The following is a 19,911-nucleotide window of genomic DNA, read 5'->3' as shown; positions in this document are numbered from 1 at the left end:
CAACAGAAAACCGGGCATAACTCACAAATTCAGTACACACGACAGTTCTAAATTGAAAGAATTAAGTTGCAGGGTAGGCATAAAGACTAGTCTTACGGCTTAATTCCCATGTACATGGGGGAACTGGGATCATTAAGTTGACCCCGAATGAACTTGGGATTTTTGATGATTTTACGCTGCTCTGTTACATGGGTGCGTGATCCCTTGGCTGGCAACTCATCTAATTCATCGTACTCGTCCTCATCGGCAACATCGTCGACATCCAGTACCCTTCTCTTTCCATGCATCGCTAAATGGTCGTTCTTATGCAAGGGGTCTTCCACAAAGAAAATCTGGATAGCATCACTGGCAAGAATGAATGGGTCCGCGTGATATGCCATCGTCGTCCTGTTAACACAAGTCTTCCTGTACTCATCAATCCTTACCTGACCAAGAGGGATCCATGCGCACCTGAATAATGCCACCTTAACTTTCACATAGTCAAGCTCCCAAATCTCTTTGATGGTTCCATAGTATACCCTTTTATCAGCTTCATTTACAGTCATGCATTCTATTTGAACAGAGATGTTCTGATACGAGGTCTTCTAATCACGTTCCTCAATGTAGAATGTGTATCCATTTATGTCATATGCTTGGTACGTCAACACCGTAGGTGATGGCTTTTGTGCCAACCACGTAGCAATGTCATCGATGGATCCTTGTGCCAAACGGTTCTTCAGCCATTCGGCGTAGTTCTTAGTGTGCTTCTTCATCTCCACATCTGATGAAGGCACCATTGGTAAGAAGCTGATGCGTATCTCCGCCAAGTGTTCTTTGGAATAAGCGATGAGAACTGGGCTGTTAAGCAGTACCGTCAAATGGGCTTTCTATGCCAATTCTCCGGGCAGCCATTTGCGTGCCAGCAAGGACCGGCTCACCTTTCAGCCTTCCCTCGTGGCGAGAGAGGGGCAAACCTATAGGTCTTTGTTTCATGTATTTGGTGCAAAACTCAACCACCTCTTACGTGGTATAACCTTGTAGGATGCTTGCCTCTGGATGGTTTCGGTTCCGACAAAAGCGCTTCAGTATTCTCATGAACCGCTCGAAGGGATACATGTTGCAAAGAAACACAGGACCACAATACTTTATCTCGTCGACAAGGTGCACAGTGAGATGGACCATGACATCAAAGAATGACAGTGGGAAAAACATCTCTAGGTTGGACAATATTCTTGCAATATCATCTTGCATATGATCCAACTCTTCAGGATTTACAACTTTCTGCTATAGTTGGTAGAAGAAATCACAGAGGTCAGTGAGTGTGTTTCTTATATGTTTGTCCATTAGATTCCTGATGGCCACCGGGAGGATTTGTGTCAACATTATGTGGAATCATGTGACTTCATGTGTCCCAACTTCATTTTACCTGAGCTCACATCCACGAGACTTCTGATGTTTGCGCAGTAGGAAGAGGGTGTCTTAACTGACAACAAATAGGTGAAGAACTGTGTTGCTTCTTTTGTACTGAAATTGTAACTCTGGCGAGCTTTGATGAATTTGTCATCATCTTCTGCTTCACTCTTGCGTTTTGATTGATCAGCAAGCATATCGAGCCGTGAACCGTCACCGTCACCATCCTTTCTTTTACCTTTAATCTTGAGCAGAGTACCAAGGATGCTTTCACATACGTTCTTCTCTACGTGCATGACATCGATGCAGTGACGTACACGTAGAATCTCCCAGTAAGGTAATTTCCAGAACACCGATTTCTTCTTAAACACTTGACCCTTGGGTGTTTGTTTCACCGTCAAAGGGTGGTTCTTGCCAAGCACAACATTAATTTTTTAGCCATGTTGTGGACCACCTCCCCGTCATAGGGTCTTGGGCCCGCACCTGCCTCTGCCGTACCATCAAATTCAGCTTTCATCTTTCGGTATGGGTGATTTTTCCGCAAGAACCTACGATGACGCAAATACACTGTTTTGCGCGAGTTGGGAAGTCTTCTGCTAGCTGTCCTATCCATGCATGTGACACACCCTACATCTCCCTTTGTTTTCTGCCCCGATGTGTTGCCTAATGCCGGCATATCTTGAATGGTGTGCACCAGCATCGCATGTAGATCGAAAATCTCCTTTCTGTAAGCATCATAACATTTTACAGCAGGCGCATCTATCCACACTGTCAGCAGTTCTTCTACCAGTAGCTGAAAGTAAATGTCGATGTCATTTCCAGGTTGCTTCGGGCCTTGGATAATCATTGACATCATAATGTATTTTTTCTTCATACACAACCAAGGAGCTAGGTTATATATGCACAGAAGCACCGGCCATGTGCTGTGATTGGTGCTCATATCGCCAAAAGGATTCATCCCGTCAGTACACTCCCCGAGCCTTATACTTCTAGGATCCTTGGCAAAATTTTCAAACTTGTTGTCGATTAATTCCCACTGAGCCCCATCTTTCGGGTGCCTCATAAACCTATCCGCAATTCGCTCATCATGATGCCACCGCAACCTCTTTGCCTCTCTAGGGTTTGCAAACAAACGCCTCAACCTTGGAATTAAAGGCAAGTACCAAACAACCTTGAACGGGATTCCTGTCTTGATCTCGTCGTCCAATTTGTACTTGTCCTTTGCTCTCCTGCGCTTGTATCGTGCATGCTTGCATGTGGGACATGCACGCAAATCTTTGTACTCACCACGGTACAATATACAATCATTCACACAAGCGTGTATCTTCTGTACTTCAAGTTCCAATGGGCAAACAATTTTCTTCGCTTCATTCGTGCTTCTGGGGAGCACATTATCTTCCGGAAGAATTTCTTTGAAAAGACCTAACATCTCTGTGAAGCCCTTGTTTGATAGACCGTTTGCTGCTTTAAATCTGAGAAGCGCCAGGGTGGCACTCAACCTGGAATATTTCTTTTTGCAACCTGGATACAATTCTTTCTTGGAGTCCGCATCAATGGTTGGCAGATCCTTGTACCCAATCATATCCTTTTTTGGGCCCTCGAAATCTGCAATCATAGCAGAAAATCTGGCATATCAAGATCGTCGTCATCTGCGTCGACGTCTTGGTTTTCCAGTGGGCGTTTCGGCTTTTTGGTGTTCCATTGGTAGCTTGACGCCTCTGCCCTGATGTTAGATTCAACATCCATGTGACACTGATCGGGGTTTGGCATCTCGCTGCCCTCGGTATCTTCATCCATGACCTCCTCTTCACAGTTTTTGGTCCAACGTGTATATCCATCCATGAATCCCCTAGAGACTAAGTGCATCTGGACATCTGCAACTTCATGTGACTCTGTATTGGCACAATCAGTACATGAACACAGGATGTAATCCGCATCACCAATTCTTCTCTTTGTACTTTCAGCCAAATTCATGAACTCTGTCACGCCACTGATAAAATCTGCGGTTTTCTGATTCTTCATTCATCGAGATCGTCCCATCTGCAGCACACGAATGGTAATTAAAAACAAAACAACAATATTAATACACGGATTAACTGCTGCCCAAAGATGCGTGCATAAATCACAAGGGTTTATTTTAATAATTACTGAGGGCGCTCCATGTTGTTATCCAGACGTGCAATGACAAAAATTAATGGCCAGTCAATTTACACGCAGAGTACTAGTACAACACTACCCTTAGGAATTGAATACCTTAATTAAGCCACTCACGAAAAGAATACCTTAATTAATTAGCCACGCGGCGACCTCCACCCAGCAGACAGACAAGCGCGATGCGGTGGCACGCCGAGACAGCAGGGTCGAGGAGTAAAGCTTAGTGCGGCTGCCGCCTGAAGTTCGACCTCCACTATCCCACCATCGACCGCGATGGATGTGCTCGAATCACGCCGCCGCCGACCTCGATGGTTGAGCTCCTCCTATCTCCCGCTGCAGACCGAGGATTGACCTCCTATGACGCCGCCATCGCCCACCAACCGAGTATTGACCTCTTCTCCGGTAGCTGCTGCCTAGGCCGCCGCCGCCATCTCTATACACAGAGCGGGTTTTTTACGGATATCCGCATAGCGGCTGTTTACACGGTATGTCACTGTAACTCAATTATATGGACAGGGTAGTACATCACATACGGTTATGTAACGGCAACCGTGTCTAACCTACGTTGTCTTCTCACACGGTTTGGTGCGGAAATCGTGTGTGACATTGTAATACCTAACACACAAACGACATGTATAAACAGTGTGCCGTATACAACGTATAGTGCCATAAGTAGTTCCCGACCGTTAGCTTATCTCCACAGTTTCCCCATTTCCCCCAAATCCCTACAGAGCCTCCAAATTCCCTCGCGTGGCGCTGACATTGGGGGAATGCGGATGAGTGGTGCTGATGGTTTCAGTGCGGCTGCTCCTGCTCGTATCGCCGACACGACGGTGGTCGCCGCCGAGCACTTGCCTAAGGTTATCAGAAGGCAAGTGTACTACGGATCCGAATTGTCCTGTCAGGTTCCAATCTATCCCGATCTATTTTAGCATGTCCAAAGTATAGCTCCTTGCTGAATCCGTCCTGAATGACCCCCCCTCCCCCAGGAAAGTGATCTGCCGCCGGATCCGGAGCATGACTCCAGACTCCTGCAACACGAGTTCGACTCCGAGTTTTGCGCCACCGAGAAGTACCAAAAGCTGAGTTGTGTGCACGGGCACACTCCCGCTCGACGTGTATGCACAGAGGGATTTGACATTGGCAGGCGGTTTCTTAGTTGCCCCTTAGAGGTTAGTGCTAATTAAGTTCATTAATTTACTTCAGTTAATGCCACCACTCATCCAGAATACTATTTAACATTGGCAGGGATATGAGGCTTGTGCCTTTGTTAACTGGCTGGATGAAGAATGGCATGGCAGGGCTCGGAGTGTTATCACCAAGCTCGCAGAAGATAACGTAAAGCTGAAGAAGAAACTGGCTGATCTGGAATGTACAATCAGTACGATGAAGCAAGAAAGAATCAATCACAGGCAACAGATGAAAGCAAGAGACAAGAAGGAACTAGCATGTGTAGTTGTGGTTGTCGCATTAGCCATGTTCTATGCGCTGTTTGCAATGATGATTAGGGGTTTTGTTTGACAGTATTGCTAAAGCACATCTAGATGTGCTCTAAGTAATGCACATCTAGGTCCTATGCCATTAATGTTACGCGAAGATTCGTGCAGATATTTTTCTTTGTCTTTTTTCTTTTCCTTTCTAGTTTGATTATTACTGGCTTTATCAATAAGAAGAGCTCAATGTATTGCTTGCCAACTGTCCTACCCCGTTCGTACCGGTACCGGTGCATAATCCCAAAACCCCTTCCTTGTTTTTGTCCTGAAAAAGGAGACCAGCCAAATAGCCAATAGGAGTCCCGCGCAACCCCGGGAATTTGGAGCGACTGGGTACAAATAATTGCAGTTGATTATATCAGCGGTTAGATAATACGTCAACCCCCGCTTCAATTGGCAGTTCCTCTTCTCTGCATACCCCGCTTAAGTGTCCACCATCTTCATCATCCCCAGCAGGCCGCGCTAGACACTGGCACACACTCTGCAGCCATGTCGAGCGACAGTGAGGACGACAGTTCGGCCAGCAGTCTGGCGCCCGATGATAGGTCAACATCGGAATCATCCCGCTCGTCTTCCATGAGTCCGGCGTCGAGTCCAGACCTCGATTATATCCGGTTCATGGAAGGGACGCCGCCTACGGAGTTATCAGACGACAACCAGACGGACGAGGAGCTGTTGGAGGACGAAGAAGAGGACGACGATGATGATGAGGAGGAATGGTCGAACAAGGAGGAGGAGGAGGACGACAGCAACGACGATGACGACGGCGGCGGCGATGAAAAGCCAACGGTCAGCGGCAAGAAGCGTCCTCGCCAAGACGATGTCGCGGGGCCATCCAACATCAACAACAAGAAGAAGAAGGACTAAATTAAGCAGACTGTATATATCTGTATTTATCCTGTCAATCTCATTGCAGACGGTTAGTAATATGTATTCGACAGAGATCTTCTACATTATTGCCCACAGGTTGGTTTGTTGAACTGTGTGCCCTGACGAGCACACAATTCATAAAAAAAGACCGCATGGGCTATCTATAATGATCGCACACAATTCTGATTACCGACCTGTTTGCCGGGTATCACACACATATTGTTACGCCGAATCGTTTGTGTTCACCTCAATCATCGCAAACGGTTCATCGGAGTGAACTGTATGCCATATATCGCAGACACCTTGATCTGACTGCCCATTTCTGTTGTTTTGTCTCATTGCAAACAGTTCGTACAGATCAACCGTATGCCCCTCGTCGCACATGCAACTAAAATCTGAACCGTGTTTGATGTATCATCCATCGCAAACGTTTTGCACCTTTTTTGACGGTTTTTTACATCACCGTTTGCGATTAATGCATCACACACAGTTTTGTCAAAGGGTCTCTGATCGTAGTGTCGCGTTAGCAGCATCCTGCAATAGTGTTTGGACTCCGTTTGGTATTCCTTTTCTACGAAACTCAAAAACAGGGAAAAACACAGGAACTGACACTGGGCTCTAGGTTAATAGGTTAGTCTCAAAAATAATATAAAATAGCATACTAATGCATATGAAACATTCAAAATAGATAATATAATAGCATGAAACAATAAAAAATTATAGATACGTTGGAGACGTATCAACGGACGAGGCATTGGACGGGGGTGGAAGATATTTGTCCTGTCCAGTCACGCGTCTCTCGCACTGAACAAGCGCGGACACCGAAGAGGCGTCGCGGGCGGTGCCCTGGGCCAACGAGCTGCTTCAATGCCGACGCTAGTGAGAGGTCGCATCCGCTCAATATGGAGCGACGCGCTCTACAGCGGCATGAATGCGGGCAGTTGGCACCGGGCGGGAACGCGCGCAGAAGGAGGTGTTTGGTGGGCCAGGACGGTCAGAAGCGGGCTTAGGATCAGTTCGGACTCATATAAACCTCCCACGTTTGTCTCCAGTTTGCTGGAGAAAATGCATCTGGAGCGCTTCGTGGACCGATACAGACCCGCGTTGGATGACTTCCCCGGTCCGGACAGCGTTGTTCGAACGGTTGCGGGAGATTTACAGGTCCGCCTTGAAGATGGCCTACGTAATAACTAGATGAATGAGAAAATAATTTTCTAGTGTGTTGTCGTGCAACACATGTGTAAGCTTACTAGTCAATGAAAATCAGCTAAGTTTTCTCGTAAAAATAACAAGTTTAAACCATGTAAGTTTTCTCATACAAATAACAAGTTCAAACCATATTTTTTTTTAGCTTAGCAATGGCTAAATTTTGGGTATATATTTAGAATAAAACGCAGCAAACTGCAGAAGTTCATAAAAAGAAAAAAAATTCTCCTTTGTAACAAGTTTAAACCATCTAAGTTTTCTCGTACAAGTAGCAAGTTCAAACCATATTTTTTTAGCTTAGCAAGGGCTAATTTTTTGGTATATATTCAGAATAAAACGCAGCACACCGCAGAAGTTTATAAAAAGAAAAGAAAAAAGGCTCCATTGCCGGGATTGGGTATAAAACACAGCACACTGCAGAAGATTATAGTAAGAAAAAGAAATGCTCCATTGCCGGGATTTGGTATATATTCAAAATAAAACGCAGCACACCGCAGAAGTTAAGAAAAAATACTCCATTGCCGGGATTTGAACCCGGGTCGCCTGGGTGAAAGCCAGGTATCCTAACCGGGCTGGACGACAATGGATTCGTGACTACTTGAAAGATTCTTTCTATATATACAGATATCCAAACCACGTGAGATGTTTTGCTACTCGGTCCGTGGAGTCTAGGAGATATATTTAGTCATGGTTGTCAATTTTTTTTAAAATAGTCATTTTGGGGGTATACAAATACAATATACTCCATATTATACCTATTTTTTTAACAACATAGCAGATTTTGCCTGGATGTTAGGCTTTTGGGCCCAGGCCTTTGGGCCAGTCTGTCCATGAACATGTTCACTCCTTCTGTTCGTGTTTATAAGGCCCAATACATTTTTGCCTAAAAAAAGGCTCAATACATAATTCGAGATTTAATTTTCAATCTATTGTCAAGTTCTTGGGAGCAATGCAATACACTCAACGACCAGGCGCATATACATCGGTTCCCCAATCAGTAAAAAGAACAAAGTGAAGTAATTACAGATCACTGCAAATAATCTTATACAGTAGTACATGCAAATGTCACCTGCAGCACTCGTCTTATTCATGCCAAGATTTTGATCATGTAGCAGAGAAAATCAAAGAATGGACAACCTAGAAACGGAAAAAGAGGAAGATTTCATACTCAACAACAACAACACAATAATAATTCATATGTACCATAGCTAGTAAAATTTCGGTTCTTTTTCTCCCTCTCCCTTGCAAAGCTTTTGCAGCTTCTGATGATCAGGATAAGTACATGAAAAATCGCCCATGGATGGAAGCCCCGCGGCCATGAACCTCAGTGATGCAACGGGTTCGGGCCTGTTGGAACGAGCCTCTTCTCCACGCCGTACCGCGGGTCGATCTCCTGGCCGTCCCCGGGAGCGGCGGACGGCGGGACTCTCTGCCAGTTCCATTTGCTGGGGAGGCGGTGGTGCCGTTGACGATGGTGGTGACCACCACGATGATGGTGGTGATGGTGGTGGTGGTGTTGATCCTGTGGAGCACCGGCGGCCGACGAGGGGTCGAGGCTCTGGCTCTCCACGGCGAGAAGCATCTTCCTGGGAAGAGAGGCCGGACGACGATCCCGCTCGACGGCCACCGAGCTTCCGCGCCTGACAAGGAGGCCGCCGCCGCAGCCGTGGAAGGCGAAGGTGAGCGCGGCGAGCCAGAGGAGGAGGACGACGACGGGAGCGGCGCCGCCGGGTCGTCTCATGGCCTCCGCGCGCAGGCCTGGGGAGTCATGGGGCGCGCGAGGAGCCGATGACAAGGCGGTAGCTAGCTACCTAGCCAGACCAGCCGGGTGGCAGGAGATGGACGTCGCACTGGCTCTGCACGAGCGTACGAAGCTGGCCGGTCGAGGAAGCTTGCGGGGTTGGCTATGGCCTATGGTGGAGGAGGGGACGGACGCTGGCGTTGATTGGGATTCAATGTGGCGTTAAGAGGGCGGGGCGGTTGCTTCCATGGGACTCCTGAGCCAGCTGCTAGCGAGCGATGAAATGGGCCGGTGCCGGTGATCCCGCCTTCACGGAAGCGTGGCACCGGTTTTACTACTCCTCCTTCTTACTCCTACGCGCTAGCTAGCTGGATATACGTACACTGACTAGCTAGCTATCTATCAGCTCGAGTAGAAGCCGGGAAACGCTCGTGATACTCCATTGTTTAGCGATAAAAAATTCGAGGTTTGCGTATGAGCTACGTACTCCACGGTGCTAGCTTCCAGGTTGTTGGAGGCCGGGTCAAATTCTCAAGTCTAGCGGCAGGTACGAGACGCCTGCCTGCCCGCTCCCAATGCATCCATGCAAGGAAATTCAAGGTGGTAGCTAGCTAGTAGTAGCAGCACAAAAAGGCGAGATTCAGAAAACGCTGGCTCGCTCTTGAAGGAACGTGCGTGTTGTTGTTGGCTTCACGCAACGTACGCCCCGGCTTTGACTTCCAGCCAGGGGCCCGTCGCCACTTGTTGCGGAATTTGGGATTTGGGAGGTGCCATGTTCAAGCCGGCCAGAGCGATTCCTTCACACGCACCGAACGAACGAATTTCGCGGCTTTCTTTCTTAATTAATCTGCGGTTTCTTTTGCGAGACGACATCGAAATGAAATGGTCAGAGCAGAGCTGGTGACAAGTCAGAACTCGTGTGGATTGCTTTGCGCTTGTGATTGATCTTTGATTTGATTTGATTAATGGGGGTCAATGAGTTTAGGCTGGCAACATGCATGTGGTATACGCTACATGTTACATGGGTCGATGCGGCGGCACCGATGGCTCGAGATCACAACGGGTGCGCAGCGCACCACCGTTGACAGCAAGCAACGCACGGGGCTGTCATCGCCATCGGTTCTTAATTTCTTATATATAGACTTGTCATGTATTTTTTTTTCAATTTTCATTTGAGAAAATACTCCTGCTTGTCATGTTTAATCTTCAGCCCAGGGTGGACTGCAATGCAGCAACAGGCTGGACAAGATTCTTGCCTGATTGCACAAGCACAGCTCAGGGCCGGCTACTTCCGCCTTCCCGTGATCGGCACAGCGATCGCACGGACGCTGCACTAGCTTTTATATTCCGCATCTTCGTCGAAAGGTCTATGTTAAGAGCCCAAATATCACACACACGAACCACTCCTAATCTCGCCAAGTTTTGGGGGGGAATCTTACACGTAGAGAACTGAGCCTGGGGAATTCAGTCTGGGTACAAGGAGGAACATGGATGAGCAAAGCATAGAGCAGAGTAGGTGAGATTCAGAAATACAGGGAGATGGGAGGATGAAGCAACAGCAGTAATTTGAGGCGATCAGGTTCAGTTAAGTGAACTCCTGCTTCAGGTTCAGTTTCAGAAGCAACGGCAGTAATTAGGAGTCGTAACAGTCTACACGTTTGCCTTCTCAAGCTGAGCTTTTGATGATGACTCCGGGAAAATGGAGGAAGCCTTGATTTCTGCTCTTCTCAGAATTTGAGGCGAACTTCACTCACATGAGCCGCCGTGGCAGCATCCTCCGCGGAGCATAAAATAAAAAAGAAATAAATCTGTACGTAGTATGGGTGTCAGAACCTTCATCCGCGAGAAGCAGGAGCGTCTCTGCATCTTCAGCGTCAAACAAAATCTTCAGTCTTCTGCTGAGCTACACTGATTGTAACATATATTCAGTGTTCTTTGGTTCCATATGTATGTACGACTATCTCATGCTGGCAACATGGTGATTTCATACTGAAGCTCCATATCCCACATAAAAAATAGTTGTGTTGTGAAACAATATCAGGATAGCATACAGGGTAAGGGATTAAGCAGAATGTGTTGCAACTGTGGAGTAGAAAATAACAGTACACTGCAGTTTCTGAGGGAATGAACACACAAAATATACAAGGCCCTGGGTCATTAAAACTTATTGGAGACTATTTTTTGCACAGACATAACCGAGTTCTTTTCTAATAATATTAGCATGGCCAAGGAAGCAGCATATATAATAGTAGAAGCTAGGATTTGGAAATATGTAGTAAGTAGGAACCTTTAAGACCATACTAGATAATAGGAAATCCTGTCTCAATTCAAGCTACTCTAACTTTCTGCAATCAACACAAACATTTATTTAAAAATACCATTGACCGGTCAAACATTTTATGATTTTCTGTAATCCTCTTTTGCAAAGGTACACAACAAAATGAAACACGAGGTAGAAGGCAGGAGGCTTCCTGATCTCAAAGGAGAACATAGTAGGGTTCTTTAGCTTTTGAAACCAAAGGACAACACAATGGACTTCTTCTGAATATCACCAATGCTCCCCAGGTTACTTGAAAATCCAAAGAGCAGAAACATTTTGGCAAAGGGGCAACCTAAAGAATACGTTACATGAGATGACAATTCATTACAAACGCTACTTGGTGATGACAAAATACTTCTTTATTTTTATTTTTGGATGTAGTTAGGTTCCACAGGGCAGCAACCGCAAACTAGCCCTTATGGTGATAACCAACCGCAAACTTTTTTTTCTTTCAAAATAACAGCTGTGTACAAATACAACACATACAAATCCTAAGGCAACATCAGGTTGAGAAGTTGTTTGGTTTTTAACACAAACACGGTATACATGGCTAACATCGTTTCAATTCACATTGGCTTCAATGCCGATGCCAATTTAGAACATGAAATTTTATCATAATTAACCAAATCACTTTTTAATCATTTTCTCCGATTAGCCTCTTCAGTAATTTTTTAAGATGGTCTGTTGAAGGTTGTGATGATGCAAATGTTGCATTCATGCTGCAAAGTTATTTTTACGTTGTTGCAAACATTGCTTCCTATGCTGCATAACTTGTGATGATTTCCCTCGGTGGCTTTTCTGTGACCTATGGGGATATTTTGCATACATAAAAAGTTATGTTGTATGAATGTTCCTAAAAATACCGCAATATATTTACATGTCTTTTTGACATACCATGAGAGAAAATTGTGAGGATGTTGCATATGTAGGAAAAATCTATTGCACATGCGGATTTCTGGTTGCGACAATTGGACAGACCAGAATCTAAGATCAAGCGTGATCGGATGGAATGGGAGGCTCCTATCGGCCGCTCCCTTGCCCAACCGATGCCTGGCGTCTCCCTTTGAGAACACTGTAGAGAAATTGATATTTGTAAATTATCGAATTTGGTGCAAATTATTATTTACTTTGAACCCTGATCATATTCAAAAATTTAAACCTTGCGGATCGGCTTTGCAGTCATGGGACAGAAGGCGTGATCCACACCGGTGGCGCCGAGAATATGCGGTACTGCTGCTGTAGCGCCTCCATCTTCTTCACCATGCCATCCTTGAGGCTGTACACCCCAAGGGCACGAATGTCGGAGTTGACGGGCTCATCATCGCAACTTTTGTAGGACCGCGACGATAGGTCCTTGGTCCTGCGCAGCTTCGCAACCCCTAGTTCATCGTTGGTGAAGTAGATGCAGCCGGCCATGATCCCCGGGCACCCCATCGTCGGCACGCACAACGAGGTGTTCACCCCGACGAACAAAGCGACGTCGCCGATGTCCATCGTCTCCTTCCACTGCCCGTCATCGCCGAGGACATGGACCTTGAAGGTGCACGTCCACCCGTCCCTGCTGTGCAGGTCCTTTGTCACTTGGGCGTACTTGAGCACCACCATCAGCCGCCCACCCGGCCCCGCCGCCAGGTACTTGCGGTGGCACGGCCAGCCGCCTTGTTTAACAATCAGCTTTGGGGTGACAGCCGTGCTCGTGAACGTGCCGGACTCCGTGTCACGTTGCCACGCCTCCACGACACCAGTATAGGAGACAGAGTAGAACTGCCCATCATGATAAATGGCGTCCTCGACGCCGTCGCGCGACGGCGCCAGCTTCCATGCGGCGTCCTCAGCCGTGGCGAAGGCCGGGGCGCCGAAATCGCGGTGCAGGATCAGCATGGCGGTGCCATAGCTGCCGTGGCGGCTCGGGGAGACCGAGAGGACGACCTTCCGGTAGAACCAGATGCCCATGTGGTCGGCGGTGACGGTGCGCGCGCCGTGCCCCTCAGCCCCCCAAAGATTATGCTTGAACGGCGGCCCGCCGCCGAACCGGACGGTCATGAAGCGCTTCAAGCACACGGTGAACCACTGGCAGGGCGTGCGGAGGAAGACGCGCATGGTGGTGACGTGCGGGAGCGCGTGCTGCTCGCCGGAGGCGGGGTTGACGAGGTAGATCTGGCCCCGGCCGTCGGCGGTGGCGAGCCACCCGCGGGAGGAGCCGATGACGAGGTGGTCGCGCAGCGCGGGGTACGGGGCATGCACCGTGGCCGCGCGCCGGTCGGCGACGGAGAGTAGCCTGGCGGTCTTTGCGTTCTCGTCGTTCTTGCCGGGGAGGAGGAGCCACGGCGCCGATGGGCTGAATACGTCGGAGGAGGAGGCGAAGACCGCGGCGAAGGCGATGCGGTCGAGGAACCCCAGGCGGTCGTGGATGTTGGCCAGCAGCTCCGGCGGGAGGCTGGGGCATAGTCTCGGGCCGGCGATCGCTTCCCTGGCCACGGCGGCCTTCCTTCGCCTGGCGGCGGCGCCCTTGCTTCTGCCCATTGACACGTTCTCGTACAGATCGATCGATCTATAGAGAGAGGTGCGTGCTGATCGGCTGACGCGGTCATGTCGTCAGTTGTCACGTCCGACTGTAGCTATTATCTTCTCTACCTCCAAAAAAAAACTCTTATCTTTTTTCGGGGTGAAAAAAAAACTCTTATCTTCTCTTCCCGTCCGTTCATCATGCTTCCCCAACCGCATCAACTGCTTCATTTTTTTGTCCTCTTTCCATTTTGATTTTTTTTTTCATTTCATCTCTGGTTTTTCCATCGGTGTTCCCTAAAAACCTCAGCAACTGAAGCCCGAGCTCATCTACTCCTGGATTCACAATTAATTCTATTTTTTTACATCAAAGATGATCAAGTTTTCTAGTTGTACACAATTTTTCGTGCCAATATGACTTATGTGGTGCTCTATAAAAGCAAAATCAGTGATTCAAAACGTCTTTTTTTTCCTTTGTCTAGAGCTCCCTTGATGTCATATCTCTACAAAAAAAATTGGAAGCACTTACAAAAATTGAGCATCTTTGGTGCTAATGTTTTTAGCATTATTTCTTCCTTTTTTTTATTCAAATCTAGTGTTCACATCGGGTGTACATGAGCTCGAACTCCAAAATGCGATCCTCATTTTTCTTTCTCATATATCTTTTATTCATTTCACCTATAAAAAAAGTGTTCCAAATCACGTCTTTTTCTACCATGTGCAGCTGACACATGTTGAATTTAACGTTGCTCAATCAGACTAATGAAGACTACATATTCCAAAAATTTCCAATCGAATGACTCGTAGAGGCCCTTGTATCTCGTGGCAACAAGAACATATTATTTTGAGGTATAATATAGTTTAAAATCTCGGGTTTTAGAAATATTTCGGCCATAGCCGAACTCATTGAATTTCAATGATTTCAGTTATCAGTTTGGTCACTAAAATCTTCAATGGATTTCGATAACAAAAAGACTAAAATTTTGAAAAGTAAATAGAAAAGTATTTGGATTTGAGTTCACTACCGTAATTGCTAAAACATTTTGATCGAAGGGCGATTATTTTAGTACCATATAAATGACCGGAATTTTTTGGAATTTGTGTGAAATTTCATTGAAATGGAAAAGCCGTTGAAGACTCAGTCTACGGTTCATATTTATATGGTGCCGAAGCCGGATTCTCGGCGGTGGAAGGGAGAAGAGACAGTGCCGAGAAGTTTTATATCTAACCAAAGGTCGTCGTTGTTTAGTTAATCTTCTTCTCCTTAAGTTTATCGTGTGTCTTGCTCTGTACCGTGCCTTTGTACTTCTTCTGCTCTGAATTGATCCAAGCTGTGGTTTGCTCAAAGGAAAGTGAAAACGTTGGAGCGCAAGTGCTGGTTCCGATCAATAAAGGTTGTACGAAACAAATATCAATCAAGTCGTTGTAGTATAGTGGTAAGTATTCCCGCCTGTCACGCGGGTGACCCGGGTTCGATCCCCGGCAACGGCGCATTTTTTTGGGTCCTTTTTTTTTTAAATCTTGCATCCCCAAGGGCTTCTGGCTAGAACTGAGGCACACACGACGAACAGCGCGACGTCGCATCGTTTATAAGAGTGCAAACAACATTCATATATTAAGATTTAGGTACCGAATTTGGTACATTAAAATTCAGACTTAGCAGTCCTTTGACACATCGAAGAATAGCAGTAGCATATGTCGTGCCAAATCATCAATATTTACACTCAGACAACACATTCATCACAAGAAACTCATAAGCACTTGGTTGAGATTCGGTACCACTTGTCATTGAAATTCAGAAGCACTAAACGTTCATATTCTGTGCCAACTAAGTGCTGCTACCCATCTGGTTAATAATAAACAAAACAAGTAGACAGGCTCACAGGCACGGATGCGGAAAAAAAATGAAAACATTGGAGCCTCTCTAAATTGAAATGCATGATTAATTGGGCTTCATGTGGAAACATGAGCAGAGAAGATACTTCAGCTATTTGAAACCGATGCGAGCCAAGGATGCTGTTTTAAGTAGGATATGCCAAATAAATGAAAGGGTGCTAGCTGCAGATATGCACTTTTATTAAGACCAAGACAAGCAGTCAGGCAGTACATTTGGAGCGTTTGTACAGCTGATCTAGTGTACGAGTAAGACCATCTTCAGCCAAGCTAAAAATTCAGAAAATGTTACAGCCTGAATATGAAAATGTTAGCATCCTCTTTGGCCTTTTTGGGGAAGCCCTTTGTGCACCGTCTAACAAAAACCAGCATGGTCAAAAAAGTTATGATGAGATGTTTTATATTCTTTCATCTCTTTTTGGTCATAACCAAGTATGGTGAGATGTCTAACATTGCGTGCTCTCTATTTTCTCTTAATGATGGGGGTTCAGAAGTTAGCTTTGAAGATGTTTTCCGGAGTGGACATCCCCGCCGTCGGCACCGCTGGAGTAATCCATGGACCAAGAGGGCCTGTCACGAACGTCCAATACAAGGCGGAATCCGACGGGCGCATATCATTCCATGAGTCCAGCTAGCGGGAGTTCATCAAGGGAAAGAGAGAACTAAGGATGGACACCCTTGTGATAATCACTATAAGGAAGAGCAACCGCAACGACTATCAGATGATGGTTGTCGTTGTCCATGTTTAGAACTAAGTCATGAATATATCAGCCGAAGAACTGTTAGTTAATTAATTAGTATGTTAAGATGAATGTGATACATTGATGTTTGTTTCCTAAGTCGAACAACTTTCAAGTGTTACTGAATTATTTGATGGTTTGTTTTCAAAATGAATTCATTCTGCTTCAGTTATATCGAAAATCGACTGTGCTCATCCCTTTTGCTGTAGCGACGGGCAGAACGTCTGAACAACAACAGCTAAGGTGGCAGTTGTGGCGGGCAGGTGAGAAAGCCCGCCAATGGAAGCTACGTACCAATGGCGGGCGAGCGCCCGTCACTGATGGGTTTATAGCAGTGGCGGGCGTCCCAGAGAGCCTGGCCCACCACTACTAGGCTTTTTGCACCCGCCATTGCTGGGCATTCCCACAGTAGTGAGCTGGCTGACCACCTCTGGCGAAGGAGGTGGCCACCACCTCCACGCCCAGGGACGGAGCCCCCAACGTCCTTCTGTTGCGGGTCGTGCCCAGGAGCAGTTCATTGACGGAGTATGGAAGATACAAGATAGCAGTGTGAATATCCCCACTTCTCTTCCACCTATGTGACCGGGTGATCTTCGGCTCCTTTCTTTCTAGATTAATTTCCCACATGGCCAACTAGGCCTCCTTCAGACGCTCATCGTCGCCCAAAGCTAGGCCATTCGATAGCCAATCAAACCATCAATCCCAGATGTTCCCGTGTGTGCGTCGTACATGGATTGGGGGTCCAGCTAGTTTCAGGGCCAGCCATATGTCATTTTCCTACGTGGAGGAGTGATATGTGAAGAGAGAGACTTGAGCGGGCGCTTGACGTACATCTGGGCTATATCACGGTAAACGAGAGTATAACGCCCGCATGCAACCGATGATTGAGCTTTTAGTTGGCGTTTTACTCCCTACACCAATGGTGTGTGTTTTCCTACCTCCCCCATGGTGAATCATTTAATATTGTAGCCAAGCTAATAGCCACTCTATTATATAAACCAACTTTTTATAAAGACTTTAGATGGCATGGCATAACTATATAGCCAACAACAGGCTCTTCTATTAGCGATGCTCTAAATAAAACCATTTGACAAGATAATAGAAAGGTTCATTATACCAATCACATGACCACGAGGATATACCATACTAGGTATCTGAATAGCTAGGTGTATCAATCATAAAAACTTACATAAACTCCCTAAAAGCGCTAGTGCTAGACGAACAGTCTTTTCTTGACGCTTTTCTAATCTTACCATTCATGTTCGGTGTGCCATAAATATGAGGGGTGCCTCTTTGAGATTGTTCCACTAATGCTGATTGGCTAAGGTGTATGTAGTTGCCAATGTCTCTAGATCAAGACAACCTACCAAGAATAGCCTCACACGTGAGTTCCAACCTTTCTATTCTAGAGCGATCAACAACCTTGATTAAGTGGCGAACAATCACTTTTATGCCATCATCATCAACATCATTGTTGTTTGCTTCCTTTCAATGATTTTGTTGACAATGACAAAAAGTAGATTGTTCGCCACTTACTCGGGGTTGTCAATTGTTAAACAATAGAAAGACTGAAGCTCATATGTGAGGCTACTCTTTGCAAATCTCTTGTTGTAGAGATAGTGGCAAGTACATATGCTATAATTGATCATCATTAGTGTAACAATATCAATGGGGCGCGTCTCAAATTCAAGGCATATAAAACAAGAATTGGTAAGTTGGTGAGAATGCAAGATTACGATAACCTCATGAGAAAGACCTAGTCTAGCACCAGAGATATTCAAGACTATTTCTAATTTCTCTAAAATTTAGAATGGTAGCTCATCGCAGTCACGTGACTGATATACAACACGCCTTTTGATTTTCTTATATATACAATGATTTTATTTAGTACATAAGTCATTTGATCCAGTATGTCATGGCGTGTAGGGAGGATCAAATATCACTAATGCATGTTGCGATGAATGTGCTACACGTTTTGAATAACACAACGTACATATGACAAAAATGATGATATGCGAAAATTATTACATGTCCTCATCCACACAAACAAGTTTTGCCAAACAGAGAGTCTAGTTGTAGCCCTACGACCCTATAAGCGCCAGACTGCTAAGTCATCAAGCTAGCAATATTACACCACATGCTTCATGTATTGAACAACTAAAACTAAATTAGGGATCAATGCCAATCAAATTAAGAATTGTGGTATCATGAACTTATTGCTCTCTTATCGTTACTGGATTTTATAGTACATATGCTATAGTTGATCATCATTAGTGTAACAATATCAATGGGGCGCGTCTCAAATTCAAGGCATATAAAACGAGAATTGGTAAGTTGGTGAGAATGCAAGATTACAATAACCTCATGAGAAAGAACTAGTCTAGCACCAGAGATATTCAAGACTATTTCTATTTTCTCTAAAATTTAGAATGGTAGCTCATCGCAGTCACGTGACTGATATACAACACGCCTTTTGATTTTCTTATATATACAATGATTTTATTTAGTCATATGTTATCTTAATAATTTCTCATGTTTGACTTACTGTATTTCAAGAAACTATGTACATAAGTCATTCGATCCAGTATGTCATGGCGTGTAGGGAGGATCAAATATCACTAATGCATGTTGCTGATGAATGTGCTACACGTTTTGAATAACACAACGTACATATGACAAAAATGATGATATGCGAAAATTATTACATGTCCTCATCCACACAAACATGTTTTGCCAAACAGAGAGTCTAGTTGTAGCCCTACGACCCTATAAGCACCAGACTGCTAAGTCATCAAGCTAGCAATATTACACCACATGCTTCATGTATTGAACAACTAAAACTAAATTAGGGATCAATGCCAATCAAATTAAGAATTGTGGTATCATGAGCTTATTGCTCTCTTAACGTTACTGGATTTGATCCCACTAATGTATAAAATGGTGTGGTGATTACATGAGCCATCTGACTAATTTTTTTATGCTATCTTTGATGGATATTTAATGTGTTTCTCTAATGCATAGAATTAATAATCACCTTAGGCAAACCAATTCTAAAAAGACGAAATGTGCAATGAATCTAGAGGACACACCATAAAATAGGAAGGAAAAGGGTAAGGAAAATTAGTTAACTACCATGGTATTAGAAAAGTGGAGGATGGCCAGAAATCTCACAAAGATATGAATTGACAAAATAAATGCATACAGATCGAATCAGTGAAGGGAGTTGATTCTTGACATATGAGTTATGAAATAATAAATGATAAGCTCACCTTGATCCTCCAATGTGACATAGAGATGACGACGAAAGTAGAGGGGGCATCGATATCCATGCGAGTCCTTATAACTTGTACTCCCAGGGCACCCCGCCTCCACCAATGACCTTCGAGGTTACCTCCGTGCTAACACGTGAATTCGATGAGAGGAGAGGAAGCAAAGATCTAAACCTTTTTGCCGCCACAATGGCTTGGATCACATGCCGCATGGTCTCGACCTTCCATGCATCTTGTTCCTAATATCCAGGGAGGTAGGGTGAGGGGAAGGGGAGAAATATATTAAGGAGGCAAGGACCATGCTAGTGCCTAGGGAGAGACAACAAACCGC

The 19,911-nt window shown here is 45.5% G+C and overlaps 1 protein-coding gene and 2 non-coding genes across 3 annotated transcripts; 1 reads left to right on the top strand and 2 right to left on the bottom strand.

Annotated features, from left to right (window-relative positions):
* Positions 1-7,625: 7,625 nt before the first annotated feature.
* Positions 7,626-7,699, bottom strand: TRNAE-UUC (transfer RNA glutamic acid (anticodon UUC)). Its single transcript has one exon. It is a non-coding gene; the product is annotated as a tRNA-Glu (tRNA).
* Positions 7,700-8,041: 342 nt separating this feature from the next.
* LOC123163879 (protein FON2 SPARE1-like) lies at positions 8,042-9,218 on the bottom strand. Its single transcript, XM_044581284.1, has one exon. The coding sequence runs from the start codon at positions 8,851-8,853 to the stop codon at positions 8,437-8,439; it is 417 nt and encodes a 138-aa protein (XP_044437219.1). The 5' UTR covers positions 8,854-9,218; the 3' UTR covers positions 8,042-8,436.
* A 5,879-nt stretch (positions 9,219-15,097) lies between these two features.
* On the top strand, positions 15,098-15,169 carry TRNAD-GUC (transfer RNA aspartic acid (anticodon GUC)). The gene has a single exon. It is a non-coding gene; the product is annotated as a tRNA-Asp (tRNA).
* The last annotated feature ends 4,742 nt before the right edge of the window (positions 15,170-19,911 follow it).

Source organism: Triticum aestivum, chromosome 1D, assembly GCF_018294505.1.
Source record: "Triticum aestivum cultivar Chinese Spring chromosome 1D, IWGSC CS RefSeq v2.1, whole genome shotgun sequence".
Classification (NCBI taxonomy): domain Eukaryota; kingdom Viridiplantae; phylum Streptophyta; class Magnoliopsida; order Poales; family Poaceae; genus Triticum; species Triticum aestivum.
The sequence above is the reverse complement of the archived record's forward strand: the minus strand, read 5'-3'. Positions and strand labels throughout refer to the sequence as shown.

Excerpts from the sequence above, each read along its gene's own strand:
- LOC123163879 (XM_044581284.1), bottom strand. The coding sequence starts at position 8,853 with ATGAGACGACCCGGCGGCGCCGCTCCCGTCGTCGTCCTCCTCCTCTGG.